Genomic DNA, 16742 nt, shown 5'->3' on the forward strand with positions numbered 1-16742 from the left:
CAGTGAAAGAAAACTTCTGAGAAATTATTGATCCAGCTGGAATTAGCAGGACACCCTCGAATCTGCGTACGCTAATTTTTGTGCGTACGCATGATTAGCGTGACCACCCCCAGATAAAGGAAAGTCGTTGAACCATACGCAAAGGGAAGAAAAGAATGACCACGATACCAATAGGGCTTACTTATAAGTTGACAGACCCACTAAACGGTTGTGGAAATCCGAAAATCCATTGAGCTGAATCCACCTGGTGTATCCATAGCTGGAACAAAGACAGTGAAGATATGCGTCGACTCCTAGCCAGGGGCCTAGTTCGGCGCTAGTCTCTCTCCAGAGCGTCTAAATTTTAGCTATCGCGAATATTTCAGCGCTAATTACTAATTATTGGCTGAGACATTTGAAAAAGAGCGAGCCAATGGGAGACAGATAAATTATGAGGAACCATAAGCAGGCTAAAGGCGCTAGGAATTGGTGACAGTTATATTAAACCTGCTTGATTGAACAACCAGCGAACAGTCAGTGTAGAAACTGAGTATTAGTTGGGTATTGAAATATGGCAGGATTAACAGCTGAACAAATCTTGGTGATCAAATCTACTGTTCCTGTTTTGGAGCAGTATGGTAATCAAATCACCCACGGATTCTATGATGGTTTATTCAGAGATTATCCTTCATCATTCGAGATCTTCAGTGTTACTGATTTTAAGACTGACCGTCAGCCAAGGGCTCTTGCTGGCGCGGTGGTCGCGGTAGCGAAGAATATCGACAATCTAGGCGCATTATCTGGAGCGATCGCAACAATCACAAACAAGCATGCCTCGCTAGGTGTTGTTCCGGAGCAATATGATCTTGTGCTTGATTTGCTACTGAAGGAGTTGCGCGAAGTCCTCGGTGACGCTTGGACTAGTGAGATTGATGATGCCTGGAGCACAGCTCTACGAATCGTTGCCGATGCACTCATTGCAACTGAAAAGGGACTATATCAGTCCACGAATGGCTGGACTACTTGGAAGGAGTTGCTTGTGGCCGACAAGAAGCAGGAGTCTGATGAAGTCGTATCATTGTACCTAAAAACAATCGATGGCTCTGCGTTGCCCCCGTTCAAACCTGGACAGTATGTTTCATTGCAAGTGAAAGTACCTGGTCAAGAATACTCTTCTGCTCGACAGTACTCCTTGAGTGATAAACCCTCACCAGATTACTACCGGATTAGTATAAGACGTGAAATTGGACAAAGTGATCTGACTGCACCCGGGTCCGCTCCAGGAGTTCTATCGAATTTTATCCATGATTCTATCAAAGTCGGCGATAAGCTGAAGGTGTCTCATCCCTTCGGCGCTTTCCATCTCGACTCTGTGTCTGCAAATACTCCCTTGGTGTTTGTCGGTGCCGGCGTTGGTCTCACTCCCCTAGTGTCTATTTTGAATGCAGTTCTGGAATCTCCACAAGAACGGCAGATTCACTTTATTCATGGGTCCAGATCTGCGAGTGCCCGACCATTTGCTGACGATTTGATTGCTCTGGCGAACTCCAACCCAAATCTGAAACTCACTTTTTATGAGTCCAAAGATGCTAACCAGCATCCTTATGAGAACGCAAAAATAACTGTGAAGAGCGGACACATTGATTTGAAAGCATTATCCGCCGAGGAATTATTTCTCGGTGACAAGAATACCGACTATTATGTCATTGGACCGACGCAGTTTCTTGCTGAAAAAATGGAAGAACTGAAGGTTCTAGGCGTTGAACTGGATAAAATCCATTCGGAAGCTTTTGGTCCAGGAAGCTAGATCGAACTTCTGTTTCATATTTTCGCGCTTAATCTTGAGTTGTAGTCATTTTTCTTTTGTCTGCCCTGTATTTGTAGCATGCATTATTTATGTTAAATCGTTACTATGAACTTATTGAAGTTAGTTATCTGCCTAGCAAAGGCTTCTCCAACTAGACTTTTGAGTGGAGAGGGTTTCGTATAGATGTAGTGTTTCTTATGCTGAACAATCCTTTGAATCAGCAGGCAGCTTATAATAGAATAGATATTCAACAGATAAATTGGGCAACTACAGAGCTACTGTTTTACATTTACTTTTTACATTTACTGAGTTCAGACTTATTTCACTTGCTATTCATTGATTTAGAATTCGTCATAGATCATCAAAATGTCCGCCCCTTCTTGGGCAATGTCGTACGTCGCATCTTCTGGAACAGAAGTTATCAAGTAAGTCAATTGTTTTGCTTTCCACTAATCGAGAATGAATCTCAGCTTTACAACTCTACCTTTCTTGATGTGTTGTGGTGTTAGCTACTCGAGCGGCAGCGCTAACAATCTCTAGAAAGGTTCATTCTTCCGTTCCAGATCCTGCAGCATTTAATCGAGATGTGATGCTCGGTAAATTGGTAGGAATATCCATTTGTATATTAATAGCCAACGACTGACTGGAGTAGAAACAAGGAAAAGAGGTTGTAGGACTGAGTTTAGCACAGCAGGATGATTTAAAAGTCAAGGTATAGCTGGGCGCTGAAGTTGGATTTTTAGTTTGCACTGGCTAACGGAAGATAATTATATAGAAAGCGTGGGAAATTGCCATGGGACCATCGAAATCGCTTCCGATGAATGCCATAATGTCCTGGTTTTCAGGCTCGTCGCTTCAAATATTCTCGTTGACAATGACGTTCATGCTATTTTCCAATCCTGTGAAAGCCATAGCTGGTATTAGCAGCACGTTCACCCGATTTGAGAGCGAGGAAAACTCAGCCCGAATCCTTCAGGCTAAATTTGTGTTTGTTATTATGCAATTGGCAACTGTAGCTGTCGGCGTGTGGAAAATGAGTAGCATGGGCGTGTTACCTACGAAGCGAAGTGATTGGTTAGCATGGGAATCCGAGACAGTGCCAGTTGAAGCTGGGGTTTTTATAGGATAGATCTGATTATTGTGTTTTTTCATTGGCGCGTTGAATAGATTCCGGTTTTAAACGTTTTGAGTGTAAATTAGTAAGATTCAACATGCCAATTAGTATTGCATAGTACATTAGTTATCCTTAAGCAGCTTTAAGATGCGGCGTCCGCCTCAGAAGACTGAGCCAGAACAAATATTGACTCTTCTATCAAAAAACTCAACTAAAGGACACTTATAACCACTTTTCTCTCACAAACTACAGTTAGTCTGATCTCAACTTGATCGAGGGGGGAGATTTCGATTATCGGAACCTGCGAGATCAACAAGACAAGACAGTTGTTCTGTTTCTTCTATAAATTCACCAAGATGAGTGATCCTGCAAGAGGAGGGCCCCCAGCTCAAGTTGTATGGTATGTTCGACAGAAAACTGTCACGATCTATATTCGGAAATATTTGACCACTGACAATTGTAGGAAGAAGATGGGCTGGTTTGCGATCGGCGCTCTTGGATTATTCATTGGAACTAAGACGTGAGTAATTAATGAAATCTGGACAATAGATCACTACTGACGCAGCAACCTAGAATTCTCAACGAAAGACGCAGAAAAAACTACCAGCAGCAAAAAATAGGTACGTGCTCACCTGAAGGTTTTTTAAAACGGAAGATCTAACTGCAGTTTAGCAGACAGAGAACCAGGACATCAATATCAGAAAATAGCCGAAGTCGAAACTCATACAGATGGAGCTTCAGCGCCAAGTTCTGAAGAATCAAATGATCCTAGTTTCGGTCGTGGTCGACATACCTAAAGCTGAGGGTTGGAGATTTTTATGTACATAAAATATGTTAAGCTACAATATACACACTCTCATTTTTTGGGCTCGTACTAAACTATTCTGAAGCCTCTATATCACGGTCAGAGGTCTAGTTTTGAACTGCACTATTTTTCCACAGCGAAATCATTTGCAATATAAGTTCTCAGTGCTAAACCTTAAACAACCTGGATATAGACTGAGAGCACCGCAAAGAAACTAAATTTTATTCAAGTCTAATCCTCAGCACTGCCATGGAGAAGATAATCAATCGGGCAATATACCAGAAACAGTAAGAACAGTAATAGAACAAGGTATTCTAATCTATCACATATCTTGCACTAACATGATAGAAAGTACATCTTCACCCTTACTTAGTGGGATCAGGGTATTCCTCATAATACTATTCATTCAGATTCCATCATTTTAAGCATACACTTCTATAGAACAGCCCGAGTTTACTCTTAGTTCAAATCGCAACTACTCTATTTTTCTAGTTCCCTCTGCAACGATTGAAGCGATTTCTCCATATTACGATCCCCACCCAATTCCTAATCCAGTCCTCGGAACACGTGGGACACAAGCACCTCGGTAATGTCATTATCACGAATCCAGCTGAGTTGGGGTACCAAAGAGAGGTGGACTGATGTCGATAGTCCTAAATAGGAAACTAATAAACCTTCCCCATCAACGATCTAAAAATCATACGACTACGACCTGAACCAGACAAAGCCATAAAAAAGTGCAGAATAACAATAGTGATAATTCGGAGATAGTTAAAAATGATATTAATTAATAGCAAAAAAGAGAATCAGAAATAATACTTCGTAAAAAAAGTCCAGATCCATTTCCAAATAGACCGACCGACTAACCAAATTCATGAAAGACCATCACGCGAAACCCAACATAAAATACAAGATGGAGAATTAGTTATAATAAAAAAATAAAAATGAAACAAAACCAAGACGCCAAATGCAGCAAGAGAGACAAAAATGCCACAAGAAATAGTCCAGGCAGGCAAATCTATTCAACCAATCTTAACCGAACAAAGACGAAACAACATCCCATCCAGTAGATGCAAGGTAAGGTAAAACTCATTGCAAACCATGAACAGTAGCGACAGCTAATGCGTTCACCGACCAGCGAAGACACGCTAGTGTTGCTGCCAAATCAATAGCTGCCTCATGGGCAGTGGGGGTGCAGAGAGACTTTGAAGTCGGCGCCAGGAATACTGAAAGAGTTAGTAAAGAAAGGCAGACTTAAAGACAACATCAAATCACATACTGATCATTCCGCAAACTAGAACGGAGAGGAAGAGCAAAAGGAAGAGTAAGTCCAAGACCAATGTACGATAGCATGGCCAAGCTCATCTTTCTGGACGCGACGGGTCCTGCGCGCTGAGAGAACGACCGAGCAACAACAGTGAAAGCAACCATATTTGACAGTAATAAATGAGAAGAGATCTTTCTTTGAAAACGGAGTCACAAGCAAGAGTAGTAATAACAAGAATGAGTCTATGGATCAAATCTAAGAAACAAGTCTGGCAAGAGGAGGAACCACGTCTACTTTATACCAACGAAGCAAAGCTATAAACCGCTGCCACGGACGATTCCGAGTGAAATGTGGCGTATACCTTGTAGGGCGGTGCAATAATCACGTGAATTAGATTTTTGATGAAATGACCAATTGAAATGGAGATAATCGTAAGCAAAAGAGTCTATAAATTACTGTTGATTGGTTACATGGGCACCGAACTTCCGAACACAGCCACAAGCATAATTCATTTCACGTGATCTCTCGGGTTCGGAGAAGAATATTCGTGCGGCGCTCGGGATGAGAACCCCTGAAGCGCTGACTATTTCGGTTCTTGAAGGGGAAATCCCTAAACTTTCGGTATTTGATCTCGCTGTCCTTTGCTAGACGACATCCCACTGTAAAGTAAAATGTTCCTATAGAATTACGTAATAACGTGATGGCAGTACGAATATGAACGCACAAAATCATACCACTTCTGATTGAAGAAAATTCCTCAAGCGCGTTTAGAAAGTCAAACGCTCAACAAAAGAGGATCAGATTAGATAAAACTAGGTTCCTCCGCGGACATTCCATTCTAAGTTGTCGCGTTGTCGCGTCGTCTCGTTCCATCAAAAGTCTTGGGACTCTCCAAGCTCTGCTTTAGGCTTCTCTATATGCAAATCCCTGGCGAGACCCTGCGCCAGGCCTGGGAAGATTACCTAAAGTCACGACGAACTGGAACCATTCTAGACAGCCTAATCAGTCCTACTCTGCAGTGGAAGCGCAGAGGAACCTCGCTAGGGAAAGGTCTCCGACAGGGCCATGCAGCCATGTTCGTCCCTTCCCCCTTCCGCTATCACTCCCAGATCACACCAAACCGAACTGGATCTCCAAGTTCTCTGCCTGGTCTAGACATGCGATGAGATTAGCTGCTCCATTTCTGATCTCACGGCGGCTCGCGCCCCCCAACAAAAGTAAAACTTAGGTCCTTTGCCTCGAGCATTTACATCTGATAAGCTCCAAGAGGCATGACCTTAACTCAGCCTTACGCTCAGCTGCCGCTGCAACCGCTGTCTGCTCCCTCCCCAAATCAGCTCATACACTTCCCCCTTTCGTCTTCGGTAGAGTTACGAGACTAAATACGAATCCTCGGATCTATTGCAAAATACGTAGATCCACACATTCATCTTGCAAGCGACTCAATTGATTTCGGCCTTCCTGTCCGAGATTCCTCAGAGGTATTTCTACTGCACTCCTCTCCGCTCTTGCTCTGTATTTCTTAATTCTGAGGCAGGACCACAGTTTATACGCGTTGCCCGTGTCACTTGTACGCGTACTCCAGCTGCATCAGTCAGATCAATACCAACCCCTTAAACTGCACTATCACCTGATCACACAAGCACCTCTTATATGTAAATTCGCCTAGCCCTGAGTGCAGCACAAATGCCCGTACCCTGCATTCTCTGTTCCGTGGCGGGTCTCTTCCCGTCCTCGCGGCCACCGGCTCTTCCCTCCTTTTCTTCTTCATCCCCTCACTCGCCGTCATCACAAACAACACAAACACCTCCTCGCGCGTCTGGCTTCGTTCGCTCGACTTTCCTGGTGCTGGTCCAAATTCGTCGTCGGATCTTGATTTCACAGACGCGTCGTCGTCGTCGTTCGGCCTCACACTTTCATCGTGCGCAGTCGCATTCATTGCGCCTTGCGAAGTCTAATTGCCGTTGTCTCCAATTTTCAGTCTTCAGTTCGGCTCTCACATCGCCACTACCTTCGGCTCCTCGATAGCGTGTTTCTCTAAATAAGAGATCATCCATTTGATTTCTGGTCGCGCGCCGTGTTCATTCACGGCTTTTGTCGGACTGAAGACTCAATACCCATTTATACGGGTCTCTGGTCTGCTTATCAATAGACCTTGTTTACTACCGAAGGTAGACCCATCTCACAGCAAACATCTACCGTCTCGCTATATATAATCGTCCTAATATCAACATCTCGGCCTATCTCCATGTCGGACTCCAATAGCCAGAGCGATACCCAGTCGTCCGTTCCAAGTGTCGTGACCGCAATACCTGTTCAGGTTCGCCGGCCTTCCTATGCACAAGCTGCTTCCGGCCACAACTCTGCCCAACAGGCCGCAGTAGCAGCAGCGGCGGCAGCAGCGGCGGCCGCTGCTAATGTTTCCGTTGGTCCTGCAGATGTTAAAGACAGTATGACAGGCATGCTTATGGATTCAGGCAATGTAACTGAAGGTCTGGATTCAATTGTTACAGACCCTGTGTTTGCTGAGCCTTCATCTTCTGATGAGCACATGGCTGCTGCTGCCGCTATTGCTGCAGTTGCTGCCGTTGCCTCTTCTCTGACCGACCATGATGGTCATTCTCAGACGTCAGACCCTACTGGCATGCATATGCAGCACGGTGTAGATATGAGCAGATCTTCAGGTCTTTTGAAAGATGAGCAGGACCTTCATAGGCATTCTCGAGGTTTGTCAAGCATGCAGAGAATCGAACCTGGCATTTCTCCTGATGAGATGGCGAGTGCTCGCGTCTGTAGTAGATGCAAAATCCTCAAAGCCGAGTCTACATTCGCTAAGCCTTCTGGGCGTGAAGGCCTTTACAAGTTCTGTGCTGCTTGCCGCGAACTTAGTCGGCAGCACACAAGCGAGACGCGTAAGCGGAAGCGCGAAAATCAGAACTTGATCACTTTAATGTCGGATAGTATGAACGGAAAACATTCGAACGATCTCTCTGGGTCAGGAATGGGACTGGACGTGATTGGGAAACCTGTTGTTGGAGGTGTTACTCAATCATCTGTTCCCATGCAGTTCGTTAGACCTAGTGGACCAAACATGCCAACAATAGAAATTTCATCTTTTGAAGAGTTCAAGAACATGTTTCCTTCACCTGCAAGAGATGACCCTGCATATGCAGCGGCTGCAGCAGAAGGTAAAATTCCGATAATCCATCAATGCTCTTTTCAACTTCATAAATCTGTTTCACTTGATGGTGGAATTACTACTATCGATGACATGCTTAGTAGTGTCAATGGAGAGCCCGTTGAGGTATTTAAACGGATTGTGCAAGCGATTTTTGAAGTCAGCGGATTTTATTTTGCCCGCCGAGCTCGCACACGGTCTCCTAGGTCGTACAGAATCCAGTATGTTTGCTCTCAAGTCGCAGATACGTCCAATAATCGACACCCAGGCAAAGTTCCCAAACGTGCACGGTCACGGCGAGATTTGTATGACTGTCATGGACGATTGATTTTGGCTGCTCTGTACCAAGATCATAGTGTTTTGGTCAAGTATACGCATCACATAGTTCATGGTCCGGCAACTCGCCGCCGTTATCTTCCCGAAATAGTCAAACAGTATATCAAAGAAAATCGCAGCAAGCCATTGACCGATATTTGCAGCGGTATTCGAAGCATTCATGTTTCTCCAGAAATGGATGTTCTCAAGACCCTACCGCACGTTGATTTGAACTCCATCACGCGTAAGCAGGTCTATATATATCTGAAGCGTTTGCATGAATCTGAAATGGGCGGAAGACCACTTCGAGACGATGACGATGACGATGAATCTGGTCCTGATGATATTGATTCCGAGCTTGTTCGTGCGACTGACGATGGCATGGCTGTTGCACGTGCAGCGGCGGCAGCAGTTGCTGCTGCTCGTCATCACCCTCATTCGGGTGTCTCTCAAGATCCCTCAGTAGACCAACATAGTCATCATCCAAGCGCCGAAGATATGATTCCGCTGAGTGAACTACGTGGTGCTCTTGGATCTGGCGACAGTTTACTACTCGACTAATCTATTTGCATGAAAGAAGTCGGCTAGCTAACTCCGTACGGATTCTTGAAAAAATTTATATCTATCTAAAAAATCAAAGTCATCAAGGATTGTTTTGTTCTCTGGTTGTTGTAAAGGGTGTGTGTGTATCCTGTAAGTTATTTTCATAAGCGGACAAAAGATATTAATTAATCTCTTTTTGCCAGTATGTATTTTATGTTTTACTCTGTTGAGTGTTTTGTCTTCTAAAATTGTATTAGAATATTATATCAAAATCATTAGTCTCTATTAGTACTGATATTTCCATGTCTATCGGCTTCTAGTTATGATTCTTTATTTGTTATGGTTTGTTTTGTTTTCAAAATAACTATCTTTTCAATGTCTAACAATAGCTTTATTTAATTCGTAACAAATACTAACACAAAACAGAACAAAACAACATTATCCTTCTGCATATGTATGTATATCTCTAGAACCTAAGCAAAATAATCTAAAATAATCTAAAACGATGACTATTGTCATTCCATATGTATGTGAAAATAAAATGAAATATAACAAAAAGAATGTACACCACAACCCATATATCCTTTCATATAAATAAAACCCAGTATATATATGTATGTATAAAATCTACCTCTTGGATCCCTCCTCAGCATGAAAAAAAATGTGTAAAGAACGTGAGATGCAAAACATCTGTATAGAGGTGGAGGTTTTTTAAGCTTCTTCCATATCTATCTGCATCTAGAAACCATAGCGGTCATGATTTCAGATATTTCTGACGATGAAATAAAAGTACATAGCTAAACAAAACTCTACAACCTTAGATGTAGAAATAACTGCAAGGATGTAAAAGAAATCAACTGAAGACCAAAAAGCAATAGAAAAACTAATCTTTCCGTTCTTAGCTTATGAAGGACCAGCCTGAGGTGGAACCCAAGATCCATTATGGGCACGAGCAGTAGCGGCACGAGTGTAATCCGAGTACATTCCATCTTCATCGTACATTCCAACACGGAAGTACCAGTTGTATTCATATCCTTGATACTCCAGACCGGTCATGTTGTAGAACTCATATAGAGATATGTTCATGTTAGGTCCACGATATCTTTCGACATCATTTATCAATAAACTGAATCCAGTCCAGTTCTGATGTTGACGATATGGATAATCCCAAGCAACGAGATCGCCATCGAAGTTAGTCGAATTGGTAGTAAAGTGCGCAAGATCAGTGTTACGAGGTCCACCACGACTCAATTGAGCCTCAGTCTGAAGGATGGAATCATATCCCCAACGGGTAGATCCATTAAGGAACATACCAACCGCCAAACCCTGCCAGAGCACAGAGAGAGTGGTCTGGAAAGCTGTCGCAGGTAAGATCAGTAGTCCGAGAATATAATGGTGAATACGAAGAGTCTCCTCAGGAACCAGAGCCATCACAATTAAAGTGCTGAACACGATAGAATATGCGAACAAATAAGGGAAAAACTTGTTGTTCTTCCAAATAGTATAAGTTTGAAGACACGCGCCAACAAAAATAAATCCAAGAACAAAAGTGATAGCAACAATACCGCCAGGCAGATTTTTGATATCTTCAGCAACAAATCGATCGAGTGGCAGTTCATCAAAAGTATAGTTGTTAAGGGCACCAACCCAAAAAGCACCAACCCATAGGACAGTCTTAGTCATTTGTGCCTTCATGCCAGAAAGAGCTGGACGAATCGCAACCAGCATGATAACATATCCAATGAAAGCAGTGGGAAGAAGACGCTGGAAAGCAACGGAAACAACTTCAGCACCAGGATTGGGGAGCTTGTTTGTTGGAGGAGGATCGGACGCAAGCACGATAGACCAGAAACCCATGATAAACATTCCCCAAAAGAAAGTTGAAGGTGAGTAGACAAAATAGGCGAAAACAGCGGAAAGAGCAATGTTAACACCTGTAATAGCCCATCGAAGATCCAGACAGTTCTCTGAAGTAACAGATCGGTCGAACACATATGATGCAGGAAAATAAGAATCAAACTTAATAGTTTGAACACCATTTTGGTTCGATGATGGGTAAGAGTCACGAGAACCAGAGAAAATAAGCTTACCACATCCTCCCGAAAGCTGTGAGACAACACCTGCATGGACAGCAGAAGCACAAATAAATGAGTCCGCACGATAACCATTTTCATCTCCAATAACATAAGGCTTATAAATAACATTCTCAGTACCAACGGCCGACATAGAGTATTTTGCAGCTCCGGCGCAAGATGACGGGCAACGGAATGAAAGTGTAGTATTCTCAAACGGCGCGCACTTGGAGGCATCCAAACCACAAGCGTGGTAGTTCTGCGACATCCATAAAGGATTATTGTTGCATTCTAAAAGTAAAATCTCTTCATTTGTTGAAACAATAGGAGAAAACTTGGATTTGCGGGAAAGGAAAACGAAGATGAGAAACCACGAAGCAAGGTATATAACAATAGCAGTAACTTTAGTGCGGTGCTTGAGAGGACGAGAAACCTTGAATGGAAGGAGCTGGACAGGCGCATAAAGAAGGGAGACAGTTGAAGGACGAGGAGGACGAGGACCACGTAAAAAGTTCATAAGACGACCGAATCGGCCTTTAGGAAGCACGACAGGACCTTCGGCAGCATCAGCAAAAGTTGGTGCGAGAAGAGAAGCCTCTTCAGAAAGGGGAGGGAGACTAGATTCGTCTGCAAAAGGATCAGCCAAAGCAGAATAAGAGCGAATAGTAGCCACAGGTCGGACAGGCTCGCCAGTGTAAGAATCGATAGACTCAATGGAGGAGTCATCCTCGTTAAGGACCTTCTCATTAGAGTAAACCATGGTAGCTTGAAAGACGAGTCTATTGACAGGGGATTTGGACGGAGAGTAACGCGGCAGGCGCGGAGATCAAAGCGACCAGGTCGCAAGGTGCCAAATCTTAGGCGAAGGGTTGTTGAACGATTGGTTGCAAGAGCAACAAGGAGTGATCTAAGACGAAAGACTTTATGGACTATGAGAACTAAAGGCAAACGAAGATGGAGAAGAATGAACAAATATAAAAAAAGGAAGAGAAGATATCAAGAAGTTGTGATGGAGCAAGGCAGAGGGCGTCGGTGGCGGTCGAGGCCGGATGAGTTTGTGAGTTAGCTAGAGGCTGTAGGGACGAGATGCGTGCAACACAAGTAGTAGTGGTGACCTACCGCAAACAGTCCGTCAGTATTTACTTAGGAGGTCCACTCCTGCTAGTAGTTAACTGTTCATGCACTAGTTCTTACGCGTTTAAGGAATATCTGTGCTATAGTTACTACTATACGTAGCGAGTACGAACGATGGCTTCGTTGTTAATTACGAGTTGGTTGCGAGAACGAGCACGTTCTCGCCCAAGTGATCGAGCTCTTTGCAAGCTCCGGGGCTTTGATACCAGTTTGAGGTTGAATGTCCAGAAATTGCACGAGCATTGTGAGTCGTTGAACATATTCGGACTGTTCGAGATCCAAAAAATGAGCAGATTATCTATGTTTGAGCTCACCAGCGAAGAAGATCCGCGCCTATGCTCCCGTATTGACATATGGTACACACATCAGTGGCATTGAACTCTTTCTTATGCAGCGGTTTTGCTGTTATCTCCTGGCTGTCCACTGCTGATGCCTCGCTACTTGTCGTCTAGACCCGTCTCAGCGAATAACATCCCAGAACCGTGGGCGGGCTCTAAATCTCTTATCAGTTCTAACCCCATAAATTACTTTACCTGACTCACAATGTTACCTCATGTTCACATTCCTCTAATTTCTTATCAGATAATCAGTAGATTGATCAATTATAGAAACCGCGCATGTGCTCTGGGTTTCAATTACTCAGCTGGTGTTGCTTTACTGCTCGCAGTCTAGAATGATTGCCTGTATACTATCAAGTCTCCTCCATTTATCTAAACGGAAAATTTTCGTATACGAAGAGTAGTAATTTAAATCATATTAAAATCTCTCGGCTCTAATTTGTTGAAGACTCGCGTTTGAGTTGCGCAATGAATGTAATCGCATGTTAGTCCGTCTTAGTCATCCCTAAATATTCAAACTGCTCTCTCAGATGCTCTAGTCTAGAACTGACCTTGGTCACGTAGGATGCGTCCGATCCAAGGGCCACTGGGGGCTGTCTAGATCCAACGCTTGTATTGCGTGCTTGCATGCGCAGCCATTGATTGCGTTTGCTTGCTGCGGTCTTTCTCCTGACGCCTGCTCTAAAGTGATATGATCAGTATGCTTATTATTACCAGGTGATTCATAATCACATCAATGATCAGTTCTGATCTTCATCTGATCAAGTTATTTCTCGCGTGACCTGTTACTAAATTTGTTACATGATTTCTGATATCTGATCAATACCAAATTATTTTCAGCTATTCGTAAATATAAGAAGTCGTTCTGGATACATGAAATTCTACTTTCGAGACACCAATACTCTAATGCCATTTTTTACCTCAGGGTGTTCGTAGTACGTGGATATTTCAGAAGAAGACAAAATCCCTTCTCCCGATTTCAAATTTGCTTGTTATATGGATTTGATAATGAATGACTGTTATGGCAGAACATATATCTGGTGCCGGGCTGGGTCTGGGACCGCTTTTTTAAGAAATAAATAATCATACTTCTTGCCTCTCCTCTCCCAATGTAAAATGATTATTTGTTAACACTGCTTAATTAACTGAAGCTGAATGTGCAATGAATAATGAAGCGAAGGGAACTCTAAAAAATCTTCTGAGCTCTTCGAAAGATATTAATCTGATGATGTTATGAAATAGTTCGCTAACCCGTTCTCTCCAAATTGTCATGGACAGCGATAAAACCAAGGAGAAGAATATAATGCCATGAGAATCTCAGCTTTTAGCACAAGAGTAATGATATCAAGAGCTAAAAATAATCGACTACAGCAATAAACAAGAGTCTTTGAGCAGCCAATTTACTAATGCTTAGGGTCATAGCAGGATTCTCAAAACTTTAGAGACGGAATGCCTCTTTGGCCAAGTTGGTAAGGCGCTGCACTCGTATATAGTGGTTTCACAACTGCTTGATATGCAGCGATCGTCGGTTCGACTCCGACAGGGGGCAATCCTTTTCTTTTGCTAATTTTTGCCCCAAAGAAATAATTTCCAATTGGCTGCAGATATTTCTATATTGCTAATTCTTAGATGTAAAGAATGCTCTATTATTTTTTATTGAGCAGGAAGTACTTAGGCCGTCTGCAGTTGGACAGTAGCTATAGCTGTATGTGCCAACTAAATCGTTGGCTACTTCAGAGCACAAAGTCGCCGTTCCTGGGAAGTAGCGCTTGCCGCAGAAGGCTCGCGTTTACCTAGGAAATGACCACGACAGCGAAGCGAACATATAGATCGAAATTGCAACGTTTCCAATACATTGTGAGAACAGGAGGAGCGACATAAATAGGCCATAATTAGTTCCTTTTCTGCCTCTAGGTTTGAATTGTAATTGAACAATGGCGCTGTCAAATCTTGATGTGATTGCATTAGTTGATTCGTTTGAGTATCCAGCTGGAATCAGCGTTTCTGCGACATATGCAAATGCTCCTGACAATTCAGTTCCACGAGAACAGTTTTATAAATTGTTAAGCCACGACAAGGTTGCAGTTCTTGGATACATTCTTCCAGAAGTCGTTAAGGTTTTGATCTTGGAAAGAAATTGTTTTATTGTGGAGGAAACTTCAAAGACGATATCGATCCGTCCTGAATATGATTCGGTCGAGAAGCGAAGCGAAATGATGAATAACCTTGCGTCCAAATGGAGAGAAGAGAAAACATTCAAAGTTTTGAAAGGTGAATTAATAACTGAGCTGTCGCTCTTAATCAGCTAATCACGAATCTAGGTTGGAGAGCGGAACTATACGGAATATATTATCCATCAAAGACTTTGTATTTTACCATGGAGCGATCTGCCTGCTCACTCTTCGGATTTGTTACGTATGGTGTACATATCATTGGATATATTCCCGCTACAGGAAACAAATCTATGCGTATCTGGGTCCCACGGAGATCAAAGACGAAATCAACTTATCCAGGCATGCTAGATAACACCGTTGCTGGAGGAATCGGATATCCGTACGGTGTCTTCGACACATTAATTAAAGAGTGCGGAGAAGAGGCTGGATTCCCTGCTGACTTGATTGAAAATGGAGCCAAAGCTTGTGGGAGCGTGAGCTATCATTATTTACGTACCAAAGAGGCTGGAGGAGAGAGTGGACTTTCACAGCCAGAAGTACAATATTGCTTTGATCTCAAGTTGGACGAGTCATCTCCTGAACCAACTCCCGTTGATGGAGAGGCGGAAGAGTTTAATTTATGGGATGTAGAAAAGGTAAGCACGCGTTTAGCCATTTTTGGATTGTATTCAGTTTCTGGAGACTCATAAGATCTAGGTACGACAAGAAATTGCAGCTGGGAATTTCAAGCCGAACACAGCTCTCGGTATGTATTTAAACTATTAACCGTGATTATAAAATACCAACCCAGGCTCTTTAGTTGCAATTGATTTTTTGATCCGACATGGGATTATCACCGCTGAGAATGAACCTGATTATCTGGAAATAGTTTCACGAATGCATCGTATAATAGAGCATCCTTGTCGCTAGATTTCGTGAACACAAACTAATAAAGAAAAACGCCCTTGCTTGCTCCCTATAATACATGAAGTATAAACTCAAATGAAAATTCATCAATTTTCTTCAAGACGCTGTAAAAATTGCGGATCGACCGATAATTTGTTTTGGAACTTCTGCCACCAGTCATTGAACGCTTTTAGAGAAACCATTCCTTCATCAGTTGCAAATCCACTTAAAAAATTAAACGCATTAGACATTATCTTGTTGGCCAAGGCAGCGGTTGACGACGGATCAACTGGGGGTTTTGATTTCGACACTATTGCAGTTGAAGAATTTGATGAATTTGTAACATCGACGCCATTGTGAAGAGCGCTCAATTGCGCAGCAACCTGATCTGCAGGTTCAATTGAAATTCCTAATGAGATTGTTACTGGTTCAGAGCCTTGTCCAGGTCCGTCGTCGATCATATCGTCCGGCGATGACAATCGGGCATACTGGTTGTTCTGTCGCTGGTTGACTCGAAAAATAGCTGAAGGTTTGGTATTTGAAATCCTACAAATTAATAATTCGGAATATTTAATACACAAATAGTATATTTACTCACGCTCCAAGAAGTTGAAATGGTTTGCCTGGCCACTGAAAATAGACAGAAGCAGCCATAGCCGGATCCAATTCCGCTACATTTGTTAGCTCTTTCTTCCCGCAAAAATTGAGAATGGATCTTCAGCATACTTCCGGGAAGTAAGAATACAACAATGTAGTTGATACTAGCTCCATCTTCAACCATAAACACAAATTTTGATTGATCTAGTTGTTGTAAATTGGTTTGAACTGGGTTTTTAGATGAGATCATGCCATTATATGATTATGATGAACCAAATCAATATATACCTTGCCGTCCAGCACAAATTGCTCCAAACATATTGAAATGATATCAGTTCGTCTATAGCAAAACAAATATTCAAAATTCGAAACTCGTAGCTTCTTTTGTATTCGACTGATGGAAGTTTCCGCCCGGAAATTTTCGAACAAATATACTTTATTAGATCAAATTTCTAGAATTCCCTTTGAATCTCGAGAACTTCCCAATCAGCATGATCGGTTGACATGGTAACCGAGCCGCAGTGAGTTAGATGT

The 16742-nt window shown here is 42.7% G+C and overlaps 7 protein-coding genes and 1 non-coding gene across 8 annotated transcripts; 6 read left to right on the top strand and 2 right to left on the bottom strand.

The window, feature by feature from the left end:
• Positions 1-550: 550 nt before the first annotated feature.
• Positions 551-1786, top strand: V1516DRAFT_694546 (globin-like protein; the record flags this gene model as incomplete). Its single annotated transcript, XM_066923950.1, has 1 exon — positions 551-1786. The coding sequence occupies one exon, from the start codon at positions 551-553 to the stop codon at positions 1784-1786; it is 1236 nt and encodes a 411-aa protein (XP_066778641.1).
• Positions 1787-2004: 218 nt separating this feature from the next.
• On the top strand, positions 2005-2970 carry V1516DRAFT_670178 (uncharacterized protein). Its single transcript, XM_066921317.1, has 4 exons — positions 2005-2211; positions 2327-2390; positions 2439-2498; positions 2562-2970. Exons 1-4 carry the CDS (start codon positions 2153-2155, stop codon positions 2913-2915), a joined length of 537 nt encoding a protein of 178 aa, XP_066778642.1. The 5' UTR covers positions 2005-2152; the 3' UTR covers positions 2916-2970.
• Positions 2971-3256: 286 nt separating this feature from the next.
• Positions 3257-3697, top strand: V1516DRAFT_662445 (uncharacterized protein; the record flags this gene model as incomplete). The annotated part of the gene is made up of 4 exons (XM_066920440.1): positions 3257-3300; positions 3364-3420; positions 3474-3520; positions 3573-3697. 4 exons carry the CDS (start codon positions 3257-3259, stop codon positions 3695-3697), a joined length of 273 nt encoding a protein of 90 aa, XP_066778643.1.
• Positions 3698-7757: 4060 nt separating this feature from the next.
• On the top strand, positions 7758-8834 carry V1516DRAFT_611792 (uncharacterized protein; the record flags this gene model as incomplete). The annotated part of the gene is made up of 2 exons (XM_066919303.1): positions 7758-7966; positions 8054-8834. Coding segments are annotated over 2 exons (990 nt in total), but the record flags the coding sequence as incomplete, so codon positions are not given.
• Positions 8835-9911: 1077 nt separating this feature from the next.
• On the bottom strand, positions 9912-11597 carry V1516DRAFT_620821 (uncharacterized protein; the record flags this gene model as incomplete). The annotated part of the gene is made up of 1 exon (XM_066919504.1): positions 9912-11597. The coding sequence occupies one exon, from the start codon at positions 11595-11597 to the stop codon at positions 9912-9914; it is 1686 nt and encodes a 561-aa protein (XP_066778645.1).
• A 2406-nt stretch (positions 11598-14003) lies between these two features.
• On the top strand, positions 14004-14101 carry V1516DRAFT_t11. The gene has a single exon. It is a non-coding gene; the product is annotated as a tRNA-Thr (tRNA).
• A 385-nt stretch (positions 14102-14486) lies between these two features.
• On the top strand, positions 14487-15635 carry V1516DRAFT_683822 (NUDIX hydrolase domain-like protein; the record flags this gene model as incomplete). Its single annotated transcript, XM_066923530.1, has 4 exons — positions 14487-14823; positions 14874-15361; positions 15423-15471; positions 15517-15635. The coding sequence occupies 4 exons, from the start codon at positions 14487-14489 to the stop codon at positions 15633-15635; spliced, it is 993 nt and encodes a 330-aa protein (XP_066778646.1).
• Positions 15636-15718: 83 nt separating this feature from the next.
• On the bottom strand, positions 15719-16527 carry V1516DRAFT_620838 (uncharacterized protein; the record flags this gene model as incomplete). The annotated part of the gene is made up of 4 exons (XM_066919506.1): positions 15719-16157; positions 16210-16297; positions 16338-16436; positions 16497-16527. The coding sequence occupies 4 exons, from the start codon at positions 16525-16527 to the stop codon at positions 15719-15721; spliced, it is 657 nt and encodes a 218-aa protein (XP_066778647.1).
• Positions 16528-16742: the final 215 nt, after the last annotated feature.

Source organism: Lipomyces oligophaga (genome assembly GCF_038497815.1).
Source record: "Lipomyces oligophaga strain CBS 7107 unplaced genomic scaffold V1516scaffold_2, whole genome shotgun sequence".
NCBI lineage: Eukaryota > Fungi > Ascomycota > Lipomycetes > Lipomycetales > Lipomycetaceae > Lipomyces > [Lipomyces] oligophaga.